This window comes from Gopherus flavomarginatus, chromosome 16, assembly GCF_025201925.1.
Source record: "Gopherus flavomarginatus isolate rGopFla2 chromosome 16, rGopFla2.mat.asm, whole genome shotgun sequence".
Taxonomy (NCBI): domain Eukaryota; kingdom Metazoa; phylum Chordata; order Testudines; family Testudinidae; genus Gopherus; species Gopherus flavomarginatus.
In genome coordinates this window covers 2,205,351-2,225,172 of record NC_066632.1, presented here as the reverse complement: position 1 = coordinate 2,225,172, position 19,822 = coordinate 2,205,351, and the positions used below count along the sequence as shown (strand labels likewise).

At 51.5% G+C, this 19,822-nt stretch overlaps 1 protein-coding gene across 2 annotated transcripts; it reads right to left on the bottom strand.

Annotated features, from left to right (window-relative positions):
* Nucleotides 1–3,418: 3,418 nt before the first annotated feature.
* TSPAN16 (tetraspanin 16) lies at nt 3,419–18,578 on the bottom strand. Of its 2 annotated transcripts, XM_050925537.1 has the most exons (7): nt 18,356–18,578; nt 17,508–17,705; nt 16,894–16,968; nt 15,642–15,749; nt 8,043–8,195; nt 7,364–7,447; nt 3,419–3,887 (listed from the first exon to the last, which is right to left on the bottom strand). In XM_050925537.1, exons 1-7 carry the CDS (start codon nt 18,422–18,424, stop codon nt 3,840–3,842), a joined length of 735 nt encoding a protein of 244 aa, XP_050781494.1. In that variant the 5' UTR covers nt 18,425–18,578; the 3' UTR covers nt 3,419–3,839. The 2 variants fall into 2 exon arrangements, with proteins under 2 accessions (XP_050781494.1, XP_050781493.1); XM_050925536.1 differs by lacking the exons at nt 3,419–3,887; nt 7,364–7,447; nt 8,043–8,195 and having other exon boundaries at nt 15,266–15,749.
* Nucleotides 18,579–19,822: the final 1,244 nt, after the last annotated feature.

Below are 19,822 nucleotides of genomic sequence, written 5' to 3'. Positions count from 1 at the left end.
AACTCCAACAGGTCTTAAAAGAAAGCTTTATATAAAAAGAAAGAAAAAATAAGTACAAATGTTCTCTCTGTATTAAGATGATACAACACAGGGTCAATTGCTTAAAAGAATATTGAATAAACAGCCTTATTCAAAAAGAATACAAATCAAAGCACTCCAGCACTTATATTCATGCAAATACCAAAGAAAAGAAACCATATAACTTACTATCTGATCTCTTTGTCCTTACACTTGGAAACAGAAGACTAGAAAAAAGAAACTACTTTTCCAAAGCTCAAAGAAAGCAGGCAGCCAGAAACACAAAGACAAAGACACTCAAATCCCTCCACCCAAAGTTAAAAAAAATCCGGTTTCCTGATTGGTCCTCTGGTCAGGTGCTTCAGGTGAAAGAGACATTAACCCTTAGCTATCTGTTTATGACAACCCCCCGCTCCCAAGCTACAGAATCGTAGGACTGGAAAGCACCTCGAGAGTCATCTGGTCCAGCCCCCTGCACTCAGGGCAGGACTAAGTATTGTCTAGACCATCCCTGACAGGGGATTGTCCCACCTGCTCTTAAAAATCCCCCACGGTGGAGACTCCACAACCTCCTTGGGCAATTTATTCTAGGGCTTAACCACCTCAACAGGAAGATTTTGTTAATGTCCAACCTAAACCGCCCTTGCTGCAATTTCATCCCATTGCTTCTTGTCCTGGCCTCAGAGGTTAAGAAGAACAATTTTTCTCCCTCGTCCTTGTAACCTTTTATGTACCTGAAAACTGTTCTCATGTCCTCTCTCAGTCTTCTCCTCTCCAGACTAAATAAACCCAATTTTTTTCAATCTTCCCTCATTGCTCATGTTTTCTAGACCTTTAATCATTTTTTTTGCTCTTCTCTGGACTTTCTCCAATTTGTCCACATCTTTCCTGAAATGTGGTGCCCAGAACTGGACACAATACTCCAGCTGAGGCGTAATCAGCACAGAGTAGAGCGGAAGAATTACTTCTTGTGTCTTGCTTACAACACTCCTGCTGATACAGCCCAGAATGATGTTTGCTTTTTTTGCAACAGCGTTACACTGTTTAGCCTGTGATCCACTGTGACCCTCAGATCCCTTTCCGCAGTGCTCCTTCCTAGGCAGTCATTTCCCATTTTGAATGTGTGCAACTGATTGTTCCTTCGTAAGTGAAGAATTTTGCATTTGTCCTATTGAATTTCATCCTATTTACTTCAGACCATTTCTCCAGTTTGAATTTTAATCCTATCCTCCAAAGCACTTGCAACTCCTCCCAGCTTGGTATCGTCTGCAGACTTTGTAAGTGTACTCTGTATGCCATTATACAAATCATCTATGAGGATATTGATCAGAACTGGACCCAGAACCAAACCCTGCAGGACCCCACTACTTATGCCCTTCCAGCATGACTGTGAACCACTGATAACTACTCTCTGGGAACAATTTTCCAACCAGTTATGCACCCACCTTATAGTAGCTCCATCTAGATTGTATTTCCCTAGTTTGTTTATGAGAAGATCACGCAAGACAGTATCAAAAGCCTTACTAAAGTCATGATATACCACATCTACCACTTCCCCCCTAACCACAACGCTTGTTACCCTGTTAAAGAAAGCTATCAAGTTCGTGTGACATTATTTGTTCTTGACAAATCCATGCTGTCTGTTATTTATCTCCTTATTATCTTCTAGGTGTTTGCAAATTGATTGCTTAATTATTTGCTCCATTATCTTTCCTGGTACAGAATTTAAGCTGACTGGTCTGTAATTCGCCGGGTTGTCCTTATTTCCCTTTTTATAGATGGGCACTAGATTTGCCCTTTTTCCAGTCTTCTGGAATCTCTCCCATCTTCCATGACTTCTCAAAGATAATCGCTAATGGCTCAGATATCTCTTCAGTCAGCTCCTTGAGTATTCTAGGATGCATTTAATCAGACCCTGGTGATTTGAAGACATCTAACTTGTGTAAGTAATTTTTTACTTGTTCTTTCCCTATTTTAGACGCTGATCCTACCTCATTTTCTCTGGCACTCACTATGTTAGATGTGCAATCGCCACCAACCTTCTTGGTGAAAACAGAAGCAAAGACGTCATTAAGCACCTCTGCCATTTCCACATTTTCTGTTATTGTCTTTCCCCGCTCATTGAGTAACAGGCCTACTCTGTCCTTGGTCTTCCTCTTGCTTCTAATGTACTTGTAGAATGTTTTCTTGTTTCCTTTTATGTCCCTACCTAGTTTGATCTCGTTTTGTGCCTTGGCTTTTCTAATTTTGTCCTTACATACTTGTGTCATTTGTTTATATTCATCCTTTGTAATTTGACCGAGTTTCCACTTTTTGTAGGACTCTTTTTTGAGTTTCAAATCATTGAAGATCTCCTGGTTAAGCCAGGTTGATCTCTTGCCATACTTCCTATCTTTCCTATGCAGGAGGGTAGTTTGCTCTTGTGCCCTTAATAAAGTCTCTTTGAAAAACTGCCGTCTTCAATTGTTTTTCCCCTTAGACTTGCTTCCCATGGGATTTGACCTCTGACCTCATGGTTGTCGTCGTCCCCCCTCCCCGGCTGTACCTCTGCCCTCTATCACTCCCCCACCTGAGGCCATGACCTCTCACCTCATGGTTGTTGGCACTCCCCAACCTCTGCCCCAAAGAAAGGCACAATAACCCTCTGCTCTGTTGGGGGTTTCTAGCCCTTCTTCCTAGACACAGGCCCTGGGGTGTGTTAGTCACTGGTTGGGCCTTTGGTGGTTGGGCTTATGGCTTATTTGCATTTGGTTTTGATACCGGGAAGAAGGGTCACTGACCTGATGAGAGGGATATTCGCTTTCTGTAACTGTACCTATGTCAGAACCAGAAGTGATGCGCTGGATGCAGAAGTCTTTCGGGGCAGGTCTCTGTCCTGCATTATACAGGAGGTCAGACTGGATAACTGCAATGGTCCCTTCTGGCCTTAAAGTCTATGAATCTCCAGAGCCCTAGGCCAGGTCTATGCTAGAGACCTCTGCTGGCATAGCTGTGTCAGTCAGCGGTGGGAAGAGGTGGGACCTCTGATTGGCAGTTGTGTTCACAGGAGCACCTAGTGTAGACGCAGTTATACCAGCAAAACTGCTCTTTGGAATAAACGGTACCACTTTGCCAGCATAGCTGTGTCCGCCCTAGGAGCGCTTTGCCATATAGTATATTGATATTCCTAATGTGACGTAGCCCTGGTCCTGTGCCTTAAGCCCAACATCCTCCATTCTCTCTCCTTTTCTCTTCAGTGGTCTGAAAGCAGCTATCCCTTTCTCAATCCTTTCCAGGCTCTGGCGAAAAGACACCTGCCTTTTCTGAATTAAAACCTTGTATCTACTCAGACAGGTAAGCAAGCAGTTGATTGGTGTTTTAGGAAGATGAGACACATTTAAAAACACAGAGACCCTAGCAATCAGTCTCCCCTTGTTTATTATCTCTGTTTAAATGGTATCTTCCCCCCCGGGGATGGAGAATAATAAATATATAAATAGTTCAGTACATTTGTCACTAATAACCGCGCATGTGTAGAGTGGTTTCCATATTCAAAGCTCTGGAGAAACTTTGATCCTGTATATTGATATGGCTCCCAGGATTTTCTGTTCTGTAACTATGGAGCTTGAAAACTGGGCAAATGAATGGTCTTGCTCCTACGCAAGTCAGCGGCAAAGTCGCAGTGACGGCTCTGGGGCAGGATCGTTAGTGCTTGGTACTATTTCAGCTTTGCTGTAACGTAGTGTGGTGTGTGTCCCCGCCCCCCCCCCCCGCCCCCGGCCCTGATGCAACACAATTCCAAGTGTTTGGGAAGTCCTCCTGCTGTGTTTCCTCAAATGTTGTCATCCCAGTTTAACGTACAGCATTAAGGAGACCATCATAGCTGCTAGCTGCAGTGGGAGAGAAAAAAATATAGACGGAATGACTAAAATTCTTAAGGATTACGTCAAAAATGTTCCAATCTTGGTGCCTAAAGACTGTCATCTAAACTCATGATTATTGTTACATACATTTTTGGTACTTCTAGATACCAAAGACATAGGGACAGGTAGGAAAGAGGTCCTGGAGGCCAAATCTAGGCTGTTAGGTAAGGGATTTAAGTCCAGGACCTCCATGGTAGCATGCTCTGAAATGCTTCCAGTTCTGTGTGCAGGGCCAGTTAGACAGTCAGAATTAATGAATGAGACAATGGTGTTTAGAGGAGAGATTTAGGTTTATTAGGAACTGGGGAACCTTTTGGGGCAGGATGATTCTATACAGAAGGATGGGCTCCCCCTAAACCAAAATGGAACCAGGTTGCTGGCATGTAAAATTAACAGGGTTGTAGAGGAGTTTTTAAACTAAGGGCTGGGGGAAAGCTGATAGGTGCAGAGAGAGGAGCACCCGGTTCAGATGGAGACATGCCTCAGGGGAGTATTTATTAAAGGGGATACAATATAACCTAGTAAAGAGGCGAGGCTAGAACTTGATAAAGTACAGGTAGGAACTGAAGAGAAACAGTCAAATGAAAAAAGTCTCATTCAGTTACCTCACATGAAGGCAGACAACAAAATACTGACAAATGTTATAAGTGCTTGTATACAAATGCAAGAAGTCTAAGATGGCTGAACTTGAGGGCCTGGTAGTAAATGTTGATATTGATAGAACAGGCATCACAGACACTTGGTGGAATGATGATAATCAATGGGATATCAGAATGCCAGGGTACAGAATATATAGGAATGACAGAATAGGGTGCACTTGTGAGGAAGTGGCAGTATATGTGAAAGAAAGCACAGAGCCAAGTATAGTAAAAATCTTAAATGAATCAAACACAATTGTGCTTGTATAAGAGCGTAGCCGTAGGAATACACTACCGCCCACCTGACCAAGATGGTGCTAGTCGTTGTGAAATGCTCAGGGAGATTAGAGTGGCTATAAAAACAGAAACCACAATAAAAATGAGGGATTTCAATTATCCCCGTATTGACTGGGAAGAGGTCACCTCTGGATGGGATGCAGAGAGAGAAGTTTCAGACATCATTAACAACTACTTCTTGGAGCAGCTTGTCCCGGAACCCACAAGGGGAGAAGCAATTCTTGATTCAGTCCTGAGTTGTGCACAGGATCTGGTCCAAGAGGTGAATACAGTTAAACCGTTTGGTAATAGCAGCCAAAATGTAATTAAATTGATCATCCTTATTAGGGGAAAATACCAAAGAAACCCACCACAGGAGCATTTAACTTCAGAAAGGGGGACTATGCAAAAATGAAGACGGTAGTTAAATTGGAAATTAAAAGGAACAATTGCAAGAGTGAAATGCCTGCAAGTTGCATGGAAACTTTTTTAAAACACCATAATAGAGGCTCAAACTAAATGTATCCCCCAAATAAAAAAAAGTAAGTGAAGCACTCAAGGAAGACAAGGATGGTGCAGAGAAGCTAAGTGAATTCTTTGCATCAGTCTTCACTGCAGAGGATGTGAGGGAGATTCCCACACCTCAGCCATTCTTTTCAGGTGACAGATCTGAGGAACTGTCCCCGATTGAGGTGTCAATAGAGGGGCTTTTGTAACAAATTGATACATCAAACAGTAATAAGTCACCAGGACCAGAGGGTATCACTCAAGAATTCTGAAGGAACTCAAATGTGCAGAACTACTAACTGTGGTATGTAACCTATCACTTAAATTAGCTTCTGTACCAGATGACTGGAGGATAGCTAATGTCACGCCGATGTTTAAATAAGGCTCCATAGGTGATCCTAGCATTCCAGGCTCGTGAGCCTAACTTCAGTACCAGGCAAATTGGTTGAAACTACAGTAAAAAACAGAATTGTCAGACACATAGATTAACACAATTTGTTGGGGAAGAGTCAACACAGCTGTTGTAAAGGGAAATCAAGCCTCACCAATTTATTAGAATTCTTTGAGAGGTTCAACAAACGTGGACAAGGGTGATCCAGTGTACTCGGATTTCCAGAAAGCGTTTGACAAGGTCCCTCACCAAAGGCTCTTAAGCCAAGTAGGCAGTCATGAGATAAGAGGGAAGATTCTCTCATGGATCAAACAGATAGGAAACAAAGGGTAGGAATAAATGATCAGTTTTCACAGTGGAGAGAGGTAATTAGCAAGGTTCACCAAGGGTCTGTACTGGGACCAGTGCTGTTCATCATATCCATAGCTGATCTGGAAAAAGAAGTAAACAGTGACGTGGCAAAGTTTGCAGACAATACAAATTTACTGAAGATAGTTAAGTCCAAAGCTGACTGCAAGGAATTACAAAGGGATCTCAAAACTGGGTGACTGGGCAACAAAATGGCAGATGAAAGTCAATGTTGACAAATGCAAAGTAATGCACCTTGGAAAACATCATCCCAACTCTACATATAAAATGGTGGGGTCTAAATTAGCTGTTACCACTCAAGAAAGATCTTGGAGTCACTGTGGATAGTTCTCTGAAAACATCCACTCAATGTGCAGCAGAGTCAAAAAAGCAAACAGAATGTTGGGAATCATTAAGAAAGGGAGAGATAAGACAGAAAATATCATATTGCCTCTATATAAATCCATGGGACGCCCACACTTTGAATGCTGGTGCAGTTCTGGTCACTCCTCAAAAAAAGAGATATAGAACTGGAAAAAGTGCAGGCCAATGAAAATGATGAGGGGGATGGAGCAGCTTCCATATGAGGAGAGATTTTAAAGACTAGGACAGTTCAGCGTAGAAAAGAGACGACTAAGGGGGATCTGAGAGAGGTCTATAATGTCATGACTGGGGTGGAGAAAGCGAATAAGGAAGTGGTATTTACTCATCACATAACACACAAACCAGGGGTCACCCAATGAAATGAAAAGGCAGCAGGTTTAAAAACAAGCAAAAGGAAGCAATTCTTCACACGACGTACAATCAACCTGTGGAACTCATTGCTGGGGGATACTGTGAAGGCCAAAAGTATAACTGGGTTGAGAAAAGAATGAGATACGTTCCTGGAGGACAGGCCCATCAGTGGCTATTAGCCAAGATAGTCAGGGATGCACCCAGTGCTCTGGGTGTCCCTAAACCTCTGACTGTCAGATTCTGGGACTGGACAACAGGCATTGGGTTGTTTGATGATTCCCTATTCTGTTTATTGCCTCTGGGACACCTGGCATTGGCCACTGTCAGAAGACAGGACACTGGGCTAGATGGACCTTTGGTCTGACCCAGTCTGACTGTTCTTATGTTTATGTGTAACCCCCTAGTATCTAACTGAGGTCAGGGCCCCGCTGTGTCAGGTGCTGCACATATCCATGGTCGATCTGTGCACAGCTGGCTAATTGTGCCTCATCGGAGTACTGAAAAGTGAATACGTCCCTTTAAGACCAGGTTAACTGGGTTAAACTCACTTCCAGCAGGGCAGCTCCAGTGGCAGCTCCACCAAGCAATAGGCTCTTCTCTTTGATCAGGGAAACCAGCTTAGGGAAGCAGCCCTGAAGGGTGAAAAACACGGTGAGGTGTAGGCTGTTCTAAGAGCAATCAGAAACGAAAAGCAATGGCAACCCATCCCCTGGTGGAATCCCACTGGCTTCAGCACACTTGCTGGGCAAACTGTTGTATCTTCCCTTCCCCACGGGGCGTGGAATTAGCCCCTGGGTGGCTGACTGGCCACCAGCCTATGGCTGTGCCTAAATCCATCGAGCTCAAAGCACTTGCCAAAAGAGGTCTGTATACGTTATTCCCCCACACTTTACAGAGAGGGAAACTGAGGCACGAGGGAGTGGCTTGCCCAAAGTCATGCTGCAGGAAGAGCCAACCCAGTGCCCTGCCCACTAGGCCCCACAGCCTTCACTTAAGGGGTGTACAAGGTGCTTTCTTGTTTTGAATTTAGAGCACATGGGCACCGATCCAGCCATGAGATCCCTGTGGGTGCAGGGAGACGTCCAGGCAGCATTAGCTGCAAGATCAGGGTGCTGATCACTCCCCCTACATGCTCCTTTGCTCCCTCCGACTCCAACAGACCCATGCTAGGTTTTTAACAGCACTGTTCCCACAGTTTCCTTTTCAACCCCCAAGCTGGGCCGCGACCTCCTGGTTGATGACCACGCTGCTGACGTTGCGTCCGTTGCATGCGGAGCTCGTTGGATCTTTGCAGCAGCTTTTGGGATAAGTCAGATTGGTCCGTATTTGAAAGGCAGAGCCGGAAAAGTCTGTGTAGTTATGAACCCCGCAGCAGTTCAGCTAGGAACGACACACAACAGGGTTTGTTAAAGGCCAGGGTCTCGAACATTTAAATTTTCCTTCCTACCTCCCTTTCCTGCTGTATCCCAATAGAATGTCCTCAATTCCAGGGCTGCCCAGAGGATTGAGGGGGCCTGGGGCAAAGCAATTTTGGGGGCCCCTTCCATAAAAAAAAGTTGCAATACTATAGAATACTATATTCTCGTGGGGGCCCCTGCGGGGCCCGGGGCCTGGGGCAAATTGCCCCACTTGCCCCCCACCTATGCGGCCCTGATCAATTCTCCTTTGCCCAAATGATGATTTTACTAGAGGAGAAGTATGTTTAACCCTTCAGTTGCTATCAAATGCCTACGTTGTAAATGCTGGGTGAAATTCTAAGGCCTGTGGTCAACAGGTCAGACTAGATGAGCAAAATTGTCCTATCTTGTATTCTGGGGTGAGGTTTTTCCACCTTCTTCCGAAGCGTCAGAAATCAATCACAGCGGGAGATGGGACACCAGCCAGGACGGACCAGTGCTCTGGGCTGGTACAGAGACTCCTCCGTCTGGCTGGCGAATCTCACATGCTCAGGATCACCAGATCTGGGGTTGGGAAGAAACCCCAGCTCAGATTGATAGGGATTTTTCGCCTTTCTCTGCAGTGTGGGGCGTAGGTCGCTACTGGGGTCCTGGGGCTTGTCTCACCTAAGCAGTTCCCTGCCATGGCAGGGGCTGCAGACACTGGTCACTTCTTGGTGGGCTCTATTCTCTACCTGTGGCTCACAAGACATTTCTCTCTGAGGCTTACGCTGCTTTGATCTCACTAGTCATTGAGTGGCTTTGTGGCCTGTGCTGAACGGGAGCTCAGACTGGTGATCTCATCTGGCCTGAGACTGTGTGAAACTTCTGGCCCCAAAAATTTACACAGCAGATCCTCAACACATGTGTGTCGACTTGACTGCTTTGACCCCAGAGCAGCGCTGATTCACACGGAGGATCTGGCCTGGAGACTCACTAGATGCTAGCGTTGAAGGGTGGGTGGGCGCGTGGTTAAGATACTGCTGTGGGATCCAGTTCCCAGCTGTGTTACAGAACCACTTGGGCAACTCTGTGTATCTCTTTTCCTGATTGTAGGGTGGGCCTATGTCACGGAGTGTGGGGGAGTCCAGTCCTGCACCCCTCTTCCTGGGACCCACAGTGACTCTTAGCCAGCCAGTAAAACAGAAGGTTTATTGGACAACAGGAACACAGGTTACAGCAGAGCTTGCAGGCACAGTCAGGACCCCTCCACCGAGTCCTTCTGGGCTTTCAGGGTGCTTGGATCCTAGCTAGGATACCCTGAATTCCGCCCACACAGCCCCAAGCCCCAAACTCTAACTGCTTCCCTCCTGCCACTCCCTTCCTTTGTCCCCTTCCCGGGCAAAGGTGTTGACCTTTCCCCTCCCTTACCTAGCTCAGGTTACAGGCCCTGGCATCGTCCATCTCCTAAAGTCCTGCCCTGCTCTCCCACTCCCCACACAGACAGTCCCTACTGCATCACATCTCTCCCCCCTTCGAGACTGAACTGAGCGGGGTCACTCTGCCCAGTGACCTGGGGAAGTTCAGGGTCCCCTCTCCGGGACAACGCATCCGCTGTCAGGTTGGCACTTCCCTTCACATGGACCACGTCCATGTCATAGTCCTGCAGGAGCAGGCTCCACCTCAGGAGCTTGGCGTTGGCTCCTTTCATCTGGTGCAGCCAGGTCAGGGGAGAGTGGTCGGTGTACACGGTGAAGTGTCGCCCAAAGAGATATGGCTCTAGCTTCTTAAGGGCCCACACCATGGCCAGGCATTCCTTCTCGATGGCCGCGTAGCTTTGTTCCCGGGGTAGCAGCTTCTTACTCAGGTACACGATAGGGTGTCTCTCCCCCTTTTCATCCTCCTGCATTAACACCGCCCCCAGTCCCGTGTCTGAGGCATCGGTGAACACCATAAAGGGCTTGTCAAAATCTGGGTTTGCCAGAACTGGGTCACTAACCAGAGCCTCCTTCAGCGCCCGGAAAGCCTCCTGGCACTGCTCAGTCCAGATCACCTTGTCTGGCTTCCCCTTTTTGCACAGTTCAGTGATGGGGCCGGCTATGGCACTGAAGTGGGGCACGAACCTTCGATAGTACCCCGCCATCCCAATAAAGGCCTGGACCTGCTTTTTGGTTTGGGGAGCAGGCCAGTCTCTGATCACCTCCACCTTGGCTGGTTCCGGCTTCAGGCAGCCGCTCCCCACCCGATGGCCCAGGTAAGATACTTCAGCCATCCCCACCTTGCACTTCTCAGCCTTTACTGTTAACCCAGCCTTCCGGAGTCGGTCCAGGACTTGTTTAACCTGGGACACGTGGTCCTCCCAGGTCTGGCTGAAGACGCAGATGTCGTCAATATACGCCACGGCAAAACTCTCCATCCCCCTCAGTAGCTGATCCACCAGGCGCTGGAAGGTGGCCGGCGCTCCCTTGAGGCCGAAGGGCAGGGTCAAAAACTCATAGAGCCCCAGAGGGGTGATAAAGGCCGATTTCAGCCTGGCATCTGCGTCCAGCGGCACTTGCCAGTAGCCTTTGGTAAGATCCATAGTGGTGAGGTACCGTGCACCTCCCAGCTTGTCTAGGAGCTCGTCAGGCCTGGGCATAGGGTAGGCATCAGATACGGTGATGGCATTGAGCTTTCGATAGTCCACACAGAACCGGATTGACCCATCCTTCTTGGGAACCAGCACTACTGGCGAGGCCCAAGGGCTGGAAGACGGCTGGATCACCCCCAAAGCCAGCATGTCCCTGACCTCTCTTTCAAGATCCTGGGCAGTTTTACCAGTGACCCGAAAAGGGGAGCATCTTATAGGGGGGTGTGACCCCGTCTCCACCCGGTGGACAGTCAAATTAGTGCGTCCAGGCTGGTTGGAAAACAGCTGTCGGTACAGATGCAGCACCCCTCTGATCTCAGCGTGCTGGCCCGGGGTCAGTTGCTCAGAGAGGGGAATCGCCTCCAGGGGGGAACCAGCTTTTGTCCCAGGGAATAGATCCACTAAGGGGTCATCTCCCTGCCCCTCCCAATGTCCACACACGGCCAACACCACATTCCCCCTGTCATAGTATGGTTTCATCATGTTCACATGGTACACCCGACGGTGATGTGCCCGGTTTGACAGCTCCACCACATAGTTTACCTCATTCAGTTGCTTGATAACCTTGAAGGGCCCTTCCCAGGCGGCCTGGAGTTTGTTTCTCCTCACGGGGATAAGAACCATCACCTGATCCCCGGTGGCGAAGGCACGGGCTCGTGCTGTGCGGTCATACCAGACCTTCTGCCTCCTCTGGGCTCGGGCCAGATTCTCCCTGGCCAGGCCCATGAGCTCGGCCAGTCTTTCCCGGAAGGTCAGGACATACTCCACCACTGACTCTCCCTCGGGAGAGGCCTTCCCCTCCCATTCGTCCCTCATCAGGTCTAGGGGCCCCCTCACCCGCCTTCCATACAACAGTTCGAAAGGTGAAAACCCGGTAGATTCCTGGGGTACCTCCCTGTATGCAAACAGCAGGTGAGGTAAGTACTTGTCCCAATCTTGCGGATGCTGGTTCATAAATGTTTTTAGCATCATCTTCAGCGTCCCGTTGAACCTTTCTACCAGCCCGTTGGACTGGGGGTGATACGCTGAGGCCCAGTTGTGCTGGACCCCACATTTCTGCCATAAGGACCGGAGCAGGGCCGACATGAAGTTGGACCCCTGGTCCATTAAGACCTCCTTGGGGAACCCCACCCGGCTGAAAATTGTCAGCAGCGCATCTGCCACTGTGTCTGCTTCGATAGAGGACAAGGCCACCGCCTCGGGGTAGCGAGTGGCAAAATCCACCACCACCAGGATGTATTTCTTCCCTGACCGGGTCATCTTGCTGAGAGGTCCCACTATGTCCATGGCCACCTTCTGGAAAGGTTCTTCTATGATGGGTAAAGGCCTCAAAGCCGCTTTCCCCTTGTCCCGGGCCTTCCCCACCCTCTGGCAGGGGTCACAGGATTGGCAGTACTGTCGGACATGGGTAAAGACCCCAGGCCAGTAAAAGTTCTGTAGCAGCCTCTGCCTGGTGCGCCGGATTCCCTGGTGCCCTGCGAGAGGGATGTCATGGGCCAGGTACAACAGCTTGTGACGGAACTTCTGGGGAACCACCAGCTGCCTCCTGATCCCCCATGACTCTACTTCCCCTGGGGGAGCCCATTCTCGGTACAGGAACCCCTTCTCCCACAGGAACCTCTCCTTGCAACCTCTCCTCATGGTCTGTACCGCACTAAGGTCAGCCCGGTCCCTGTGCTTCCGCAAGGAGGGATCTTTCTGCAACTCGGCCTGGAACTCAGCAGCTGGGACAGGAATGGGGACCGGCTCTCTCTTGCCAGCTGGGTCTGAGGCCGCAGCCTCTCTGCACCGTGCCCCTGGGCGTTCCCCGCTCCCTGAGTTAGGGTCCTGCACCTCAGGTCGAGTACCTTCCCCGTTTTCGGGGTGCAGTGCCATTTGCCGACTCTGACTACGAGTCACGACCAGGGCACTCTGGGTGTTACTAGGCCAGTCCTCAAGGTCCCCTCCCATTAACACGTCAGTGGGCAAATATTGGTGTACCCCCACATCTTTGGGGCCCTCCTTGGCCCCACATTTCAGGTGTACCCTTGCCACGGGTACCTTGAATGGGGTCCCGCCCACGCCCATCAGGGTCAGGTAGGTGTCGGGCACCATCCGATCTGAGGCCACCACCTCGGGCCGGGCCAGCGTCACCTCTGCGCCCGTGTCCCAGTACCCAGTGACCTTCCTCCCATCCACTTCCAGGGAAACAATGCACTCTTTCCGGAGGGGCAGCCCCGCGCCCACCCGGTAAACCAAAAACCCGGAACCGGGAGCATCCATAGGTGGTATGTTGCCAACCCCCCTTTCCTGGGAATGTAGCCCCTCCTCCGATTGGGTTTTTACCCAGTCCACCCTCTGCGGGTTGGGTCTGCTTGGTCTGTCCCTGAGCTTGGGGCACTGGGCCCGTATGTGACCTCGTTGGCCACAGCGATAGCAGCCCATATCTCGTGGGTCCCCTTGAGTGGGTCGGAGGGACCTGCCCCTGGATGTTCCCCTTTTGGGGGGGGTTCTCCATAGGCCCCCTTTGGGAGGTCCCATGTTGACTCTCTCTCTGCGTTGAGGCAGGCCTGCTCCTTCGAGACTCCTCCCTGCCATCCCCTGCCCGACTGTCCACAAATTGGTCGGCCAGCTGGCCTGCGTGCTGCGGGTTCTCCGGCTTCTGGTCCATCAACCACAGCCTCAGGTCGGACGGGCACTGCTCGTACAGGTGCTCCAGTATGAATAGGTCAAGCAGGTCCTCTTTAGTTTGGGCCCCAGCTGTCCATTTGCGGGCATACCCCTGCGCCCGGTTGACCAGTTGTAGGTATGTGACCTCACGGGTTTTACGCTGGCTCCGGAACTTTTTCCGGTACATCTCAGGAGTCAGCCCAAACTCGCGGAGCAGGGCCTGTTTGAACAGTTCGTAGTCCCCTGCCTCCGCCCCTTTCAGTCGGCTGTACACCTCCACGGCTGTGGAGTCCAGTAAGGGGGTGAGAACTGCAATCCTGTCTGCAGGGTCAACCCTGTGCAGCTCGCAGGCATTCTCAAAGGCCGTCAGGAAGGTATCTATGTCCTCCCCCTCCTTACGCCGGGGCAGCAAGTGCTTATCAAAGCTCTTTGTAGGCTTGGGTCCCCCCTCACTCACAGCAGCTGGAGCCTCACTGCTCCTCAGCCGGGCCAGGTCCAGCTCATGTTTACGCTGTTTCTCCTTCTCCTCCCACTCACGCTGGCGCTGGTTCTCCTCATGTTTACGCTGGTTCTCCTCATGTTTACGCTGGTTCTCCTCATGTTTACGCTGGTTCTCCTCATGTTCACGCTGTTTCGCCTTCTCCTCCAGCTCTCGCCTCTTTAACTCGAGCTCCTCCCGTCTCAGCTCCCTTTCATATTCCAGCCGCATCCGCTCCACGGATGCCGAGCGTTGCCGGGAGGATCCCCTGCTGGGGGGTGGGCTTCGCCGGGCAGATCCCCTGCTGGCCGGGGGTGTAACGGTGCCCTCGGTATACACTGGGCTCCTCCCCGCCCTTCCTCTACGCCTAGGAAGGGGGGGTCTCGGGGAGCCCTCGTCCGCCGGCTGACCACTCCCAGCAGGGACAGTCACTGGTGCCTGCGCTGCATCTGCTCGGCTGCTTCCCTCAGAGACAGGGCTCCGTTCATTCATGCGGTCTCCCTGCTCCAGCTGTGCAATCAGCTGGTCCTTGCTGAGCCTCCCTGGGTGCAGCCCCCTCTGCTTGCACAGCTCCACCAGGTCACACTTGCGCCGCTTGGCATACATCTTCCTGCTGACCACTCACAGGCCGGGGTGCTCGCCGCTCCCCACGGTTTCCAGGGGGACCCCTAGTGCACCAGCCCTTCTTGAGGTCACCACCTCTCTGCCAGGGTCGAGCTGCAGACTCCTCCGCCCCTGGGACCGCTCGCTGCAATCCCCTGGGGGACCCTGTTACTGCAAAGTCCTTCTCACTGGGCACACACTCCCAGGGGTTAACCACCCCTTCGTTTTACTGCTCCCCAGTCACTTACTGCAGGAAGCGCCGTCCACGGGGTGCAGTATATCCCACCGCTGCCACCAGTTGTCACGGAGTGTGGGGGAGTCCAGTCCTGCACCCCTCTTCCTGGGACCCACAGTGACTCTTAGCCAGCCAGTAAAACAGAAGGTTTATTGGACAACAGGAACACAGGTTACAGCAGAGCTTGCAGGCACAGTCAGGACCCCTCCACCGAGTCCTTCTGGGCTTTCAGGGTGCTTGGATCCTAGCTAGGATACCCTGAATTCCGCCCACACAGCCCCAAGCCCCAAACTCTAACTGCTTCCCTCCTGCCACTCCCTTCCTTTGTCCCCTTCCCGGGCAAAGGTGTTGACCTTTCCCCTCCCTTACCTAGCTCAGGTTACAGGCTCTGGCATCGTCCATCTCCTAAAGTCCTCCCCTGCTCTCCCACTCCCCACACAGACAGTCCCTACTGCATCACAGCCTACGACCAGTCTTCCTTTCGCCTGTCCTCCCTCTTTAGATTGTAAATTCTGCTCTCTGTCTACGGCATGTATGTACCAGCTGGGCATCTGCTCCCAACCTCTCTGCTATGATCCCCATGGTACCGATGGGGAACAGGTGCCCAGGGAGCCCAGGTGACTGGCCCCAGGTCACACAGGGATTGCATGGGAGAAACGGGAACTGAACCAGGATTTTCTGTCCTAACCACTAGACTGTCCTTCCTCTCACACCACCTCGTCACAGCAGGGGCTGTCACTGTGTATGTGCAGCACCGGGCACACTGGGTGAGGCTTCTCGGAGCTACCGTAATACGTGGGAACAAATGTGTCAAGTCCTTTGACACAGGAGGCCTGGGAGGCGGAGGGTCCCCTACCTTCAGCATGAACGCGTTCCAGCCATAGGACACGATATCATCGTGTTTGTAGCCGCTGTATTTCTTCTTCAAGGCAGTCAGCGATTTGTCTAGGACGATGCTGCGAGCCTTGAACGGGGGGAATGAAATGGGTCTAGAGCCAGAAAATATTTTCTCTTCAGATCCCAAAGTGTGGCCAAAGGTTTTCAGGGAGCGAGCCTCAGCTGGGGTAAATCAGAACTGCTCCACCGAGGACAGCGGAGCGGAACTGCTGGCCACCCGCTGAATATCTAGCCCAGAGACAGCAATGCAGCCGTGGGCCAGCCTCAGACTAGCCAGCTCACTTTGGCCCTAGTGTGGGCTCTGATCCTGTGCAGATTTACTCACGCACTTAACCTGACCTCTATGGCTCCTGCAGTGGGTGGGTGTAAATGCAGCCCATGTGGGAATAAAGCGCAGGTACTGAACAGGTGGGGTAATTAGCCAGTGGATCAGATTCCTAAGGGATAGGGCAGGACACCTTTCTAGAGGAGTCGCTCACTCAACCAAGTTACTGGTCTGGATACAGGAATAACTAGGTGATATTTTCTGGACCGTGTTATGCTGGAGGTTGCACTAGATCATAACAATCTGTTTGAGCCTTAAACTCTGTGAATCTGTGCAGGGTCTGGGCCTAACCTTTGTGGATGTATATCCAGCCAAAGGAGAATCGATCATATTTCAATTTGCCTTTATAAACAATAAGAACAATGCGGTAGGAATAATTCTAAAGCAAAGAGGAACCGTCTAATCGGTTAAGCATGAGGAGTGGGCAGGCCTCAGTTAAAGCTGTGAGTTGGTTTGGAGGGACAGAGCTGGTTCAAATGAGAGGAGGGAGGGACGATTTCCTTTTTCTTTTATGTGCGACGACATTTTTTACAAAACAGTCAGAATTCCACCTGCGCTCAGAGTCCAGGTGATCAGCACTTGGAGGGGAAATTTTGTCAACATTTTTTTATTTGGCCACCAAAAGTTCCAGATTTGGAAACTCTGGGCTCGTTCTTTGGTGCAGTGCAATTTGAACAAGATGTCACTAGATGTTTAGGGTCCCACGCGACTCCTGGATTTTCCAAGGAACTCACAAAAGTTGGCCACTTAACTTCCCTTTCGAAGGGTCTCCCCGTTTGGGAAAAGGCCCCAATCCCAAGTGACTCTTCTTTGTAGGATCGGGGCCTGAAACTTTGCCAAGGAAAATGAGAATTTCCCACATCAGAAGGGAATTCTGGATACTCACAAACGACGTGAAAGCAAATACGACGACAGCTGCTGTGATTTCGGCGTTGAAGATGACCAGCATTATTAAGAAGTACTGTGAGAGAAGGGGGTGGGAGGAAAGCGGAAGATCGTGAGGGATTGCCAAGTGAGGCACAGGAGTCAAGTTTACACTACAATAAAAAGATTTAGCCCAGAGCGGCTGTGGCTGCCCAGATGAACAGGAGGTCAGGGGCTAGGGGTTCATGCCCACCCATAAGCGTCTTGACAGCTGCTGATTGAGAGGCTGTCTGCTGGGTAGAAAGCAGCGCACACACGGTCAGAGTCCCCCCAGAACAGAGAGGGCTGCAGACCACATGAGCTGCCAAAGGGTTTAAATGGTGCGTGCATGTCCCACTCCCTCTGAACGGGCGTGAGTCTCACCCGCTAAGGATGGAAAAGAACAGCTTGTGACTGCAAGGGAGACAGCTGTTTAGTTAAGGTATAAGCAACGTCTAGGGCGAAGTAGGGGGTCAGCTCCCCAGCTGCAGTAAATCACGTGGCTGTGCCAATGGGCGCATCATTCCGGCACGCTCTGGCTCACCCCCCTATCGGGCCAGGACTCCACCCCAGCCGACAGCGGCTGTGTGCGCTCACCATCAGCAGGAGGCATCTGTTCTCTTTCACTGCGCCCCAGCAGCCCATGAACCCCAGCATGACCACCACGCTGCCCACCACGATGCAGAAGTACCCGACATGGGCAAAGTACACCGAGGTGGCGCCCAAAACCCTGACGAAGGAGGTGCTTCCCAGTTTAATCCACAGGCCCAATCCCACCATGGTGCAGCCGACAACCTGGGGAGAGAATAAACGCATACGCGTGTGTGTGTGCGAACTAGTGCGTGCGTTGGCCCTCCGGCTTGAGTGCTCCGGCCATGCCCCCGATTCACCCGGGGCAGGGAGCAGAGATGCCAGCCCGGTGCTGGAGGGGCATGAACATCACTGCGAGCCTCCCCCTCTGTGCCATTCCACAGCCAGTCCCTCCTCCTCGCTCAGGTCTGCCCACCAAGAACTGAACGGAGGCTGCTGAGCATGACCCACGGTTCCGACCAACCGTGGGGAGACATGAACTTCAGGTGAAAGGCTACGTTACCTGAAGGCCGAGGGCCAGATCTCCTGTTGATGTAAATCATTGTAGCTCCATCAGTGCCGACAGAGATCTACACCGGCTGAGAATCTAGCCCCCAAATTCTGGGGGAGGCAGCTGGGCACAGGACTGGCTGGTTTTATTCTTTGCTCTGCTCCTGACCTGCTGCGTGACTGTGAACGAGTTTCTTCCCTGCTCTGTGCCTCAGTTTCCCCTCCCACCCGGTGCCTGGCTAGGCTGTGAGCTCTTCAGGGCAGGACTGTCTCTCACTCTGGGTCTGTGCAGCCCCTGGCACCATGGGACCCTGGTGCCACCATAATACACCTAAATAAATGTGTATCTGAAAACACAGGCTTACAAAGACAATGGCGTTGAAGCAAATCATGACAGTCTTCAGAGTGGCATAGCCAGTGCGCGAGGGAGCCATGGTGAAAACCAGTCAGCACGGCCGCTCACAGAATGAGTTCTAGGTTGGAGAGACGGCAGAGAGATTTTCAGCTGAACTTGCTGCTGCAAACAGCTTCATCTCAAATCCATTCCCACCTCGGTTTTAGGTTAAACCCACTAGCAACACAACACATTGTTGGAGGCTTTTACTTACGATGGGACAAATGCTTTTATTTAAAAGCTGATGCTAGGCAGGGAGGTTGGTCTAGTGGGTACTGGCCTGGGGGCCAGGAGATTGGACTTTGCTTCCTGGCTCTGATCCAGACCCCTCATGTGACTGCATCGTTCTGTGCCTCAGTTTCCCCATCTCGGGGCAGGGAGGGTAATAATCATTTGTCGAGTTAGACTGGAAGCTCCTCGGGACAGGGACTGTCTGTAGCTATGCATTTATGCAGCGTCTGGCATAACAGGACCTTGATCTCAGTTGAGAGGGTCTGTGCAGCACCTGGCACAGTGAAGCCCCAGTCAGCGCGTCCTATAATGAACAGTGGTTGCACTGAGAGATTATCACTGAGTTTGGGGGCACGGGGTCCCCGTGATGTGTGAAAATCCAGCCCCCGCCCCCCCCGGGGAAGATTTCAGTACTCGACGATTGTCATGGCCTTACAGTGTCTGGGCTGTGGGAAGGAGAGCGCTCCTCCCCGCTTGCAGCCACCGTTAACTTTAGCCCAGACTCCGCTGTGGGGGAAATTCGCCCCGCGTAGAGGGCTAGCAGGGGACCGATGCCGGCGCTTCCGTCTCCCTTCCCTGCATCAAGGGCTTCGCCTCCCACCCACGATCCAGGCCGGGGCGTCCAGGGGCTGGCAGCCCTAGTGGGTGGCGTGGTGTGGGTGCCACCCAGGCCTCGGGATCAAAACTCACAAGCCCGGAGCTGAGGGAGCGGCCGGCACGTTCGCTCAGAGCTGGTTCAGGGGCCTGGAGCGTGAGTTTACTCACCCACGGGGCCTTGGGCTGGCTCCCCTGAGCCTCCTGCCCTGGCCGGCCTGGCTCCCGGCCCTGCAATGTGCCCCAGGGATCACATGTCCTTGGCCCGTGCCCCTGCGCTCCAGCTCACCCAGCGCCTGCTGGGATTCCAACCGTCGCCCGATGGCTGTTGGAAGGGGCTGGGGTGGGGGTGGGAGGGAGATGGGGAGCAGACTCCATTGTGAGACAGCGTCTGCCTCCTTCCTCCCTAGGGGCCAGAAAGCGGGACAGTTATAGGGGCTGTGCCTTGGGACAGCTATAGGGCCATAGACTGGGACCGCTGTAGGGTGTCTATTGGGTCTGCAGTTTCCCATCGCTGTAGGTCTGCGGCTTGGGACTAAATCATATCTTCCCCACAGAACAATAGGGGACCCCGTTCCGTCCATGCCCACAAACCGAGGGCTGTTCTTTAGGC

Excerpts from the sequence above, each read along its gene's own strand:
- TSPAN16 (XM_050925536.1), bottom strand. The coding sequence starts at position 18,424 with ATGGCTCCCTCGCGCACTGGCTATGCCACTCTGAAGACTGTCATGATT. Across the intron at positions 16,969-17,507 it reads ACAGATGCCTCCTGCTGATG|TACTTCTTAATAATGCTGGT; the intron begins GTGAGCGCACAC and ends CTTCTCTCACAG. Across the intron at positions 15,750-16,893 it reads TATTTGCTTTCACGTCGTTT|GCTCGCAGCATCGTCCTAGA; the intron begins GTGAGTATCCAG and ends CCCCCGTTCAAG.